This window comes from Maniola hyperantus, chromosome 23 (genome assembly GCF_902806685.2).
Source record: "Maniola hyperantus chromosome 23, iAphHyp1.2, whole genome shotgun sequence".
Taxonomy (NCBI): Eukaryota; Metazoa; Arthropoda; class Insecta; order Lepidoptera; family Nymphalidae; genus Maniola; species Maniola hyperantus.
The window spans coordinates 9,967,764-9,979,557 of record NC_048558.1 but is presented as its reverse complement, the minus strand read 5'-3'; the positions used below and the strand labels follow the sequence as shown (position 1 = coordinate 9,979,557).

At 40.8% G+C, this 11,794-nt stretch overlaps 2 protein-coding genes across 2 annotated transcripts in view; one reads left to right on the top strand and one right to left on the bottom strand.

The window, feature by feature from the left end:
* The window catches only part of LOC117993090 (epidermal growth factor receptor kinase substrate 8-like protein 1), a 61,642-nt gene extending 53,710 nt beyond the window's left edge, over nucleotides 1-7,932 (top strand). The window contains exons 13-17 of the mRNA XM_034980821.2: nucleotides 99-150; nucleotides 6,248-6,370; nucleotides 7,032-7,138; nucleotides 7,207-7,395; nucleotides 7,726-7,932. Coding sequence (XP_034836712.1) covers nucleotides 99-150; nucleotides 6,248-6,370; nucleotides 7,032-7,138; nucleotides 7,207-7,395; nucleotides 7,726-7,797 — 543 coding nt within the window. The 3' untranslated portion in view covers nucleotides 7,798-7,932. The remainder of the gene's footprint in view (nucleotides 1-98; nucleotides 151-6,247; nucleotides 6,371-7,031; nucleotides 7,139-7,206; nucleotides 7,396-7,725) is intronic.
* A 303-nt stretch (nucleotides 7,933-8,235) lies between these two features.
* LOC117993091 (hexokinase type 2-like) overlaps nucleotides 8,236-11,794 on the bottom strand; it is a 57,476-nt gene continuing 53,917 nt past the window's right edge. Inside the window, exon 11 of the mRNA XM_034980822.2 lies at nucleotides 8,236-11,690. Coding sequence (XP_034836713.1) covers nucleotides 11,601-11,690 — 90 coding nt within the window. The 3' untranslated portion in view covers nucleotides 8,236-11,600. The remainder of the gene's footprint in view (nucleotides 11,691-11,794) is intronic.

Genomic DNA, 11,794 nt, shown 5'->3' with positions numbered 1-11,794 from the left:
TAAACCTTCATCGAGGTGGATGTTTTAGAGAATTGCACCCGAGTAAAGCTGGAGCGAGTTACCCGGTGACCGGTGCTCAGTGTGGTCGTCTGTTGCAGGAGGGCGGCGGCGGACGCGGCTCGGGCGGCAGCAGCCCCACGGGCGTGGCGGGTAGGGGCGCGGGGGGCGCGGGCGGCGCGGGGGAGGGCGGCCGCGGCGGCGCGGACTGGGTGCGGCGCGAGCGGCTCGGCAAGAAGGGCGAGTTCCGATACTTCTAGCGACCTGATGCCTCACCGGCTGAGTAGCCATGTCTGCGCGCTCCACACACGAGTAGGATGGTGCTGATCAACTAACTAACTCCTGACCGATTGACTGACTGATGACTCACTCCAACGTCCGACCCGACTTGTCGGATCTAGAAAGCTAAAATTTTGCACAGAGGTTCCCTTTATAATGAAGACAAGGAATAAGGCTGAATTTTTCAACGAATGGAAAAAAGAGGATAAATTTACTTATAAGTAACTAGCTGATGCCCGCGACTTCATACGCGTGGAATTAAGTTTTTAAAAAATCCCTTGGAAACTCTTTGATTTTCCGGGATAAAAAGTAGCCTATGTCACTCTCCAGGTCTTTATCTATACCCGTGCAAAAATTCACGTCAATCCGTTGCACCGTTGCGACGTGATTGAATGACAAACCAACAAACCAATAAACCAACAATCCAACAAACAAACACACTTTCGCAATTATAATAAGGGTACCTTCTGATTATTTTCACCGAGCGCGTGGGTCGCTACCTACTCCTAAACTCAATTGGTTTTTCTTGAAATTACTTTTCGTGGCTTAAAAACATCCGAGAACTTTTTCGTTTGGCAAAAGACAGGAAATTATATGACGAGATGACAGCCATGAGCCAACCTCCAATAGTGGAGATTATATGACGAGATGACAGCCATGAGCCAACCTCCAATAGTGGAGATTATATGACGAGATGACAGCCATGAGCCAACCTCCAATAGTGGAGATTATATGACGAGATGACAGCTATGAGCCAACCTCCAATAGTGGAGATTATATGACGAGATGTAGCTATGAGCCAACCTCCAATAGTGGAGATTATATGACGAGATGACAGCCATGAGCCAACCTCCAATAGTGGAGATTATATGACGAGATGACAGCCATGAGCCAACCTCCAATAGTGGAGATTATATGACGAGATGACAGCTATGAGCCAACCTCCAATAGTGGAGATTATACGACGAGATGACAGCTATGAGCCAACCTCCAATAGTGGAGATTATATGACGAGATGACAGCTATGAGCCAACCTCCAATAGTGGAGATTATATGACGAGATGAGAGCCATGAGCCAACCTCCAATAGTGGAGATTATATGACGAGATGACAGCCATGAGCCAACCTCCAATAGTGGAGATTATATGACGAGATGACAGCCATGAGCCAACCTCCAATAGTGGAGATTATATGACGAGATGACAGCCATGAGCCAACCTCCAATAGTGGAGATTATATGACGAGATGACAGCCATGAGCCAACCTCCAATAGTGGAGATTATATGACGAGATGACAGCCATGAGCCAACCTCCAATAGTGGAGATTATATGACGAGATGACAGCCATGAGCCAACCTCCAATAGTGGAGATTATATGACGAGATGACAGCCATGAGCCAACCTCCAATAGTGGAGATTATATGACGAGATGACAGCCATGAGCCAACCTCCAATAGTGGAGATTATATGACGAGATGACAGCTATGAGCCAACCTCCAATAGTGGAGATTATATGACGAGATGTAGCTTTGAGCCAACCTCCAATAGTGGAGATTATATGACGAGATGACAGCCATGAGCCAACCTCCAATAGTGGAGATTATATGACGAGATGACAGCCATGAGCCAACCTCCAATAGTGGAGATTATATGACGAGATGACAGCTATGAGCCAACCTCCAATAGTGGAGATTATACGACGAGATGACAGCTATGAGCCAACCTCCAATAGTGGAGATTATACGACGAGATGACAGCTATGAGCCAACCTCCAATAGTGGAGATTATATGACGAGATGACAGCCATGAGCCAACCTCCAATAGTGGAGATTATATGACGAGATGACAGCCATGAGCCAACCTCCAATAGTGGAGATTATATGACGAGATGACAGCCATGAGCCAACCTCCAATAGTGGAGATTATATGACGAGATGACAGCCATGAGCCAACCTCCAATAGTGGAGATTATATGACGAGATGACAGCCATGAGCCAACCTCCAATAGTGGAGATTATATGACGAGATGACAGCCATGAGCCAACCTCCAATAGTGGAGATTATATGACGAGATGACAGCCATGAGCCAACCTCCAATAGTGGAGATTATATGACGAGATGACAGCCATGAGCCAACCTCCAATAGTGGAGATTATATGACGAGATGACAGCCATGAGCCAACCTCCAATAGTGGAGATTATATGACGAGATGACAGCCATGAGCCAACCTCCAATAGTGGAGATTATATGACGAGATGACAGCCATGAGCCAACCTCCAATAGTGGAGATTATATGACGAGATGACAGCCATGAGCCAACCTCCAATAGTGGAGATTATATGACGAGATGACAGCCATGAGCCAACCTCCAATAGTGGAGATTATATGACGAGATGACAGCCATGAGCCAACCTCCAATAGTGGAGATTATATGACGAGATGACAGCCATGAGCCAACCTCCAATAGTGGAGATTATATGACGAGATGACAGCCATGAGCCAACCTCCAATAGTGGAGATTATATGACGAGATGACAGCCATGAGCCAACCTCCAATAGTGGAGATTATATGACGAGATGACAGCCATGAGCCAACCTCCAATAGTGGAGATTATATGACGAGATGACAGCCATGAGCCAACCTCCAATAGTGGAGATTATATGACGAGATGACAGCTATGAGCCAACCTCCAATAGTGGAGATTATATGACGAGATGTAGCTTTGAGCCAACCTCCAATAGTGGAGATTATATGACGAGATGACAGCCATGAGCCAACCTCCAATAGTGGAGATTATATGACGAGATGACAGCCATGAGCCAACCTCCAATAGTGGAGATTATATGACGAGATGACAGCTATGAGCCAACCTCCAATAGTGGAGATTATACGACGAGATGACAGCTATGAGCCAACCTCCAATAGTGGAGATTATACGACGAGATGACAGCTATGAGCCAACCTCCAATAGTGGAGATTATATGACGAGATGACAGCCATGAGCCAACCTCCAATAGTGGAGATTATATGACGAGATGACAGCCATGAGCCAACCTCCAATAGTGGAGATTATATGACGAGATGACAGCCATGAGCCAACCTCCAATAGTGGAGATTATATGACGAGATGACAGCCATGAGCCAACCTCCAAGAGTGGAGATTATATGACGAGATGACAGCCATGAGCCAACCTCCAATAGTGGAGATTATATGACGAGATGACAGCCATGAGCCAACCTCCAATAGTGGAGATTATATGACGAGATGACAGCCATGAGCCAACCTCCAATAGTGGAGATTATATGACGAGATGACAGCCATGAGCCAACCTCCAATAGTGGAGATTATATGACGAGATGACAGCCATGAGCCAACCTCCAATAGTGGAGATTATATGACGAGATGACAGCCATGAGCCAACCTCCAATAGTGGAGAGGCACAACAAGACCAGTCTTGAATGGTGCCATGTACACTGACAAAATGTACAAGTCAGAGAAGCAGATATTATAGATAGATTTTGGGATACGTCAAAGATTCTAGGCTTCAAATCTTATGCCACTATGAGATTGAGAATGAGATTTTTCATTAAAAAAACATACAAGAGACCAAATTATAAATACTTAGTACTTAGTAGAATTTTATTTTTTAATCAGATGTAGCCAAAAGGAGCAAAGATAAAAATGTTTCTCCCGAACACGTTCCTGTGCGATATCATATCGTATAAGGCCCTTGAACATTATGAGGAATACCGCTCTTAATAACTGAATTTCTGGCAAAACTATTGAATATTGAAATGAATCTCCTGTGTGGAGCTGCGCATTGTTCTCCATCGATGCCCGACCGCAGCGCTTGCAGCAGGACGTCGCTTAGTCATAATTTATGTATCGATTTAAGATATTTATTGCTACGCGTCTTTGGACGATCGTACTCTTTAAAAATACCCACTTTCAGTAGATGTGTCAGATATCGGCTAGATGGCGCTAGCGTGTCGGAACCCGCCTGTGTGTGAGTGCGCGTCTGTGCTAGTGTGTGTGTCTGCTGGGGATTATGTCAAAGAAGCAACAAATACTCTGAATTAATCACTATTCACGACAAACTCAATTACCTACTTAACTTTTAAGATTTTATATTTTCTAACCAACTTGTTTCTTTCTTTGTGAATGTGATGTTTTGTGTAGTTGTTGTTACTGTTGTTACTGAACAGCTTTATTCATTGACGTAAAACAAAACTGAGATTCTGGATGAGTTTTTGAATCGTTCCATATTTTAAATGAATTGAAACGACACGGCATTGCACTTTGCACTTTAGCATGTTTACATTTAGCAATTTGAAATACACGGTTTTATTTTATGTCAATGCTTGATGTACCTATTACACTTATTTTGTGCGACGCAATCAATGTACTAAGTATATCTTGGTAATAAACACTTTGTCAAAATCTGTGTATGTTGCTATCATACATTAGACATTAGCATAACATTAATACCAATCTAATGTATTTCTAATCTGAGTTCTTCGTCTTACTCTTTAGTTTTTTTCAAATAGAGATTAGAGTCTATTTATACGTCCGTAATTAATTATTTAGAATAACATGTAAGTAGTAAGAGATGTTCAGTGTTGTAGTGTTGTAGTGTTGTAGGTACTAGTGTTGGAGCGGGCGCGTCCTTTTGTGGCCGTCTTCGGCATTCATGATGTCACTAACACATTCCATTTTAACGTTTGATGAATATTTAGTTGTGTAAAGCTGTTTATAGTAGTGTTGTTTGTCTGTCGGTCGGTCCGCGGCGCGCGCTCGCTGCGTATCCATGTTTATGTTTTACATTTTATACTTTACAATAAACTATATACGAAAGTACACAAACACGTCTATTTTTTCATCTACTTGTTTTCACTGATATTCAACAGAATTATTGCGATCCACTTTTACCATTTGAGTTTTAGATACGTTTACTTTACCTCCTAGCTAATACTTAATAGATAATCTTGATTTTAGCGAAGTAGGTACAGTTCTGTTCTTAATTCTCTAAACTCTAGTTCAGTTAGCAGTGTGTCTTGCTTTGCTTTGCGCCTGCGATGTGCCACTTGTTGTTGTGTGTTGTGAACTTGTGTCGTGTGCCATAAGTGTCTAACTACATGTATGTGTGTGTGTATGTGTGTGTGTTTGGACAAATGTCCCTGTAACTGTTTTTATTTGTTTGTTTATCATTTTTTATTGTAATTGTAAATACCTACTAAAATTTTGGTGTAAATAATTATTTTTAGAAGATTTAGCAATGTGTTTTAAAAGATCTTTTCTTGGATCTTGACGTAAAATGTACAATAATCATTATTTAAGTTATATTAAAAATTGCTATTTATAGATGATTAGTTTATGGTGAGGTATCTATAATTTCTGTTCCAAGTGAGCCAAAATGGAACGCAGAAAAAAGGTAAAAATAGGAAAAACACAATTAGAACAAAATAACAGCATAGAAATGTTGCATCAAAATACAATGCATTTTTTGACCTCAATTTTGGCAACCTCCTCATTCAAATAACTATAAATAACTATAAATCACTAAATACCTACTACTTATACAATGTAAATTATATACTGAGTAGAAAATACGGGCCCTCCGCCTGTTCCGTATGTTAGTGGCTTTCAAAACTTGTACAAGTACATGTACACTACTCGTAAGTCGTATACCAAAAAGGTTTTCAACAAAATGTCCTTGACTGCATCACAGCATCATTCCATCCCCCTTGGTGCTTGTGACTCATCACTGAGATGCAGTGCTTATCATCAGCATCAAATTATAATTTAAATTACTCACATGGAATGCAACAGATCCAACTGAAGATAAATAACTTACTGTCTATGTCAGTCAATAGCAAACCGAGAGTGTATTTGTTGGACACTTGCTGCAGTGTACAACCACAGGTAGGTGTCAGATATGCAATGGATCCTCCTGCACAATGGCATTCAGTTCCAGAGCTGGTCCGGCGCGTGGAGAAGCCGCCCCCGCCCCCGCCGCCGCCGCCGCCGCCGCCCCCGGAGCCGCCGCGCCCCGCGCCCCTCGTCGCGCCCGTCAAGACGGACACCATGAAGTGTAAGTTAAGGTGAGAGCATGATATCTCTGCAACTGGTACACAGTTGCAGAGATATCATGCTCTCACCGAAACATACCTACGGCGGTGCCTCTTCGACGGTTCCACCGTAAATCTTATTTAAAAAAAAAAGGAAAAAGAGAGATAATATTCAAAAAGAAGCGTTTGTTTAATTCTAGCCCTGTGCGCTGTGCGAGCTGAATTGCACTTTATTGCGACGTAACAAGACTCGCTGTTCATTTAAACGTCTTTGCGGAGTGAGTCTACTGTAGCTAGAAGTGGAAATGGCAGTTTTACGGACCCTCGAGTCATGACTTCATCGGCGTGTATTTGTATTATTTGTTCTCGTACCGGTAATAAATTCAAGGCCAGCCTTAAAAAATTGAAAGTTGAATAAAAAAATTGGAGGAATGTGGCGGAAAATGAGGCGAATGGTACTTGAATCATTGTGGCGCAGTCGGTAGGATTTACATTAAAAAACAAAAGATTTTTTTTTAAGTGTGCTGCAACAAACATGTGCTTGAGGACCAATTTAATTAAAAGTAATAATTAGATTCGGGTTGAGCGTGCTCGCCTGGCAGGCCCCCTGTCGCCTGGAAGATGCGATGTTGGAAGTACGTGGCAGGTAATCCGACAAATAACAGATGTGTATCCCGGTTCCAGCGACCAAGTCGGCGAGCTCTCTGCACGAGGAGCTGAAGATGGTGCTGCCGCAGATCCAGCAGCGCAAGCTCGACATCAAGAAGACGCCGGACATCTTCATACACCAAGTGCGTACCCGACCGCTGACTGCTGACATGTGTAGGTGCTCGTTTGTATCACTTGGCTCACTTTGCAGAAGTCCAACCCCGACGAGGTGGTGGAGTGGCTGCAGGCGAAGGGCTTCAGCAGCACGGCGCAGAGCCAGCTGCGCGTGTCGGGGCACCAGCTGTTCGCGCTGTCGCGGGCGCAGCTGGAGCGCGTGCTGGGCTCGGACGAGGGCAGGCGCCTGTACAGCCAGGTGCTGGTGCAGAGGAACGTGTCCGGGGTAACACGCTGCATATTATATCTCGTTAGTCTAGTGGATAGGTTTGTCGACTGCGAATCATAAGATCCGTCGGACCTGGAATCTTATGAGACATAGTCCGCATGACAGGGTATTTTGTATTGATACATATTGTAATTTTTTATGATTGGAAAGGGTTGTTTGCCGGCTCTTCTCAATAGAAGCTTCATTCCGAACCTGTCGCGGGTAGTCGAAGACGTAGCATAAGAGACACTAGTACCGTTGACTTGTTTTACATGAAATATTTTTTTGATTTTGAGAAGCTATTTTACTTAAAATAATAATTGTGTCTGTTGGCTCTGGCCCGCGCAGTACAAGACCACGTCGGCGTCCGAGCTCACCAGCATCCTGCGCAAGCTGCGCGAGAAGGTGGAGGTGTCGTGACCCCCGCGTGTCGTGACGCACATCGTGACACGCGCCGTGACACGCGTCGAGGTGACGACACGGACGACACGGGAGAGGCGCTAGGCGTTCCTGAATATCTAAGAAGTTCCTCCTATTGCTAGCTACTTAATATCCGACATCTATGCTAATATCCATACTAATATTAATATAAATGCGAAAGTGTGTCTGTCTGACTGTCTGCTAGCTTTTCACGGCTCAACCGTTCAACCGATTGTGACGAAATTTGGTACAGAGATAGCTTGCATCCCGGGGAAGGGCATAGGCTACTTTTTATCCCGGAAAATTAAAGAGGGGATCCCACGGGATTTTCAAAACCCTAAATCCACGCGGACGCAGTCGCGGGCTTCATCTAGTTAACTACTAACTTGTTAAGGTGATATTAATCGAATACTTTCGATATTTATATAAATAAAATGCTTTTTATGGAAAACTCGTTTATTTAAAAACTTTCTTAAAATTATAAAACAACAAAGATATAAGTAGTTAGGTAAGTAAATATTACTTCTATATAAAATTGCACAATATGAAACGTTAATATAACAAAATATTTATTTATTCAATATAACTTCACTAATGGCATAGTTAATTATTATTAATCTTGTAGGTTTTCTATTAAAAATATAGTTTGTAGGTATTGTATGTTTTATTAATAGTCAAGATATGTTTATGATAGGTAATACTTATAACTTTATTTTATTTGTAAATAAATAAATGGCACCTACTTAGTAAAATAAAATATTTTTACTGTAGAAACACCTCTTTATTAATTATTATTCTCTCAAGAGTATTTACGAATCTTCTTGAGTAATTACCTTTTAAAGTTTTTAAACTCAGGTAAATATTTTCCATAAATAAATAATTTAATCATTACAACTTATAGGCCGTACAAAATGACTTCTCAAGTGCCATTTTAGCTCTATCAACGGTTCAACTTTAGAAAAAGGACTAAAATTGTACTTTTGACATGACAATTGACACAAAGTTTAAATGGCACGTGAGAAGTCATCCCGTACGCATAATATGTCATATGATAAATATAATTAATCATCAAAATATCTCATATTATTTAAAAAAAAATGTTTTTAGGATTTTGATCTTTATGACATTAAAATTGTAGTATACCTAACTAACTAGTTATTGATACCTACGTATAATATAACTACCTATTTTTTGTGACGTTATTGACTCCTCGTTATACAAATGTAGGTATAGTCCGTACAAAATGAGTTCTCACACGCCATTTTAACTACATGGGTCAGCTGTCTTGTCAAAAGTACGGTTCACATTTAAAATAAGAACTAAACTCGTACTTTAGACATCAAATTTGGCACAGAAAGTTAAAATCGCTCGTGAGAAGCCATTTTTTACGCACTTTATAGCGAAGTGTCAAACTTTACGTCAGATAAGCAAGGTAATTTGAATAATCAAAACCTTAAAATCTCCTAGATAGCTTATAATAAATTATGATTTAATTAAATAAGTAACATACTTTAGATTCGTGCTTAATATTATCTTAGTTACCTATATCTTATTTCGAAAAATATCATTTCTTTAGGTATAGATAGTTATATTTAACTAATATAAGTTATATAATACGATTATCATTACAGTAAACGCATCTATACAAAAGTTGCCATTTTAAAAGTCTTTTGATTTTATCTAAATATCTAAATCTGCCCAACCCTGAATATTAATAGGGCTAAAGTGCTACTTTTATGTGACTACAAACAGTCACATTATTTCACTAAAGATCTGACGCTTATGTTAACTAAGTAATTGGTCACATTCTGGAATCGGATTAAACGTCGATTGATCGATAAATATTATGTTGCTTTGCGCAAATACACTAAGATAGGTACCTACTCATAAAAATACACATACTTAAGTATAATTCCCACTATATTATGTTTGTAAAGATAGTAGGTAGATAATAATTTTGGGTGTAAAGATTAAAATAGATAGATAGTGCTAATCAAGCTGTAAAACATAATATAATTATCAAACGAAAATTCCAGTCCGATTGACCACAGTGTTGAGAAGAATGGCAACACCGCCTCGTTTACAATTACACCTAATGAGTATGGCACGAGTAATATTTAACTTAATTATCGTACAAAAAATCTACTTATGTTAGGTACTTTACAACAAATTATATAGGTACAGGAAACCCCGACTAACTTCCGTCTTTTGCCAGCCAGGAGTTAAATCCATAATAGATGAAAATACACAATGCATAGGTACTCTGCATTGTATGCATCAATAGACCTCAAGATACGAAAAGTGTAAGAGTCATTTCAGATGCAAAGTTTGTGGTAACGTCCACAACACACCTCTACATGCATGTTGGTGTTGTACACGCGTCACGCACGGGCACGGCGCACCTACGCATCTCTACATGCATGTTGGTGTTGTACACGCGTCACGCACGGGCACGGCGCACCTACGCATCTCTACATGCATGTTGGTGTTGTACACGCGTCACGCACGGGCACGGCGCACCTACGCATCTCTACATGCATGTTGGTGTTGTACACGCGTCACGCACGGGCACGGCGCACCTACGCATCTCTACATGCATGTTGGTGTTGTACACGCGTCACGCACGGGCACGGCGCTCCTACGCATCTCTACATGCATGTTGGTGTTGTACACGCGTCACGCACGGGCACGGCGCACCTACGCATCGCCCGTCCTATTGTAACTACTCTCGTGTATGAATTGAAAAGGTAAAGATTATCTTACATTTTTGTTTTTAAGATAGGTTTAATAATCGACTTTGAATAAACGATTATTTCCTGAATCAGTATGTGACGAGCAGTCGGGGTTTAAACATCCTAATCCCCAATCAAAAACAATATACGCAACACTAAAATGTAACCCAAATAATAATTAATACACACTTTCAGTCATTTTCACAAACAGCCTTAAATTTAGGCGAATTTTGACTGCTTTGACACGCTTTGGTGTAATATCTATTATATCAGTTTCAGTATTAAAAGCCAATAGATAATTCGCTGATAAACGAGTATCATACAAGTAACTAAGTGTCCTATGAAGGATGAATTTAATGTCAAAAATGGCTGTAGGGTCAACCAACCTCGCAAATAATGAGTATTATGTTATAATGTCTTCGGTACGAGGGGATACCTACAGTTATATGTATTTTATTTTTATCTTCATTACATGTTCATTCGGTGTTCTTTATGAAAAATACACTTTAGAGTATCATGTAATAAAATAATTATTGGTACCTACCTCATTGGTACATACATATAACATATCTCATAATTTTAAATGTATACACAACAAACATGGAATGCAAACCGTAAAGAAATTCTAAGAAATTATTTCGAAATGCCCCAAAATGCAGCTAATTTGGCGCCAGTTAAAGCGGAAATAACTTTAACCATGTTTTAACTAATTCACAAATGCAATCATTGAGTTTCCGTACCCCCCACCTAATGGTAACAAGCACGTAAGCTTGGAACTAATAAACAATCATATTAAAAATCTAGCTCTTTCAACCTTGCAATATTACCGTTAAGAGTTGCGTGAGCATCGTCATGTTAAAGATATAGCTAAGTATAGTATTAACGAAAAGAATAAAATTAACTCCCGCAATTAACTAAAAAGCACAATTGAAGTTTCTCAAATTCATCTAGCGCCAAATTTTGTGGGATCAGATAACTATCAAGAGATGCATAGTTTATCGTTATCCCGAGTTTGATGTATTGTGATGGTGTGTGATGTGTAGTGACGCGCGGGGGTGAGTCGCGAGTCGGTTAGGGCGAGCGTGCGGCGACGCGCGCGGCGATGGCGGCGGTGAGCGCGCTGCCCTTGCCGCTGCCGTCCTCCGCTGCTTGCAGTGTGAACTGCCAGCAAAGATATAATATCGATTTATTGCAAGAACTCATTACTTGTCAAAAATCAAGTACAGTAATGCCATATCGTCGATAACTCTATAGTCTCTATGGAC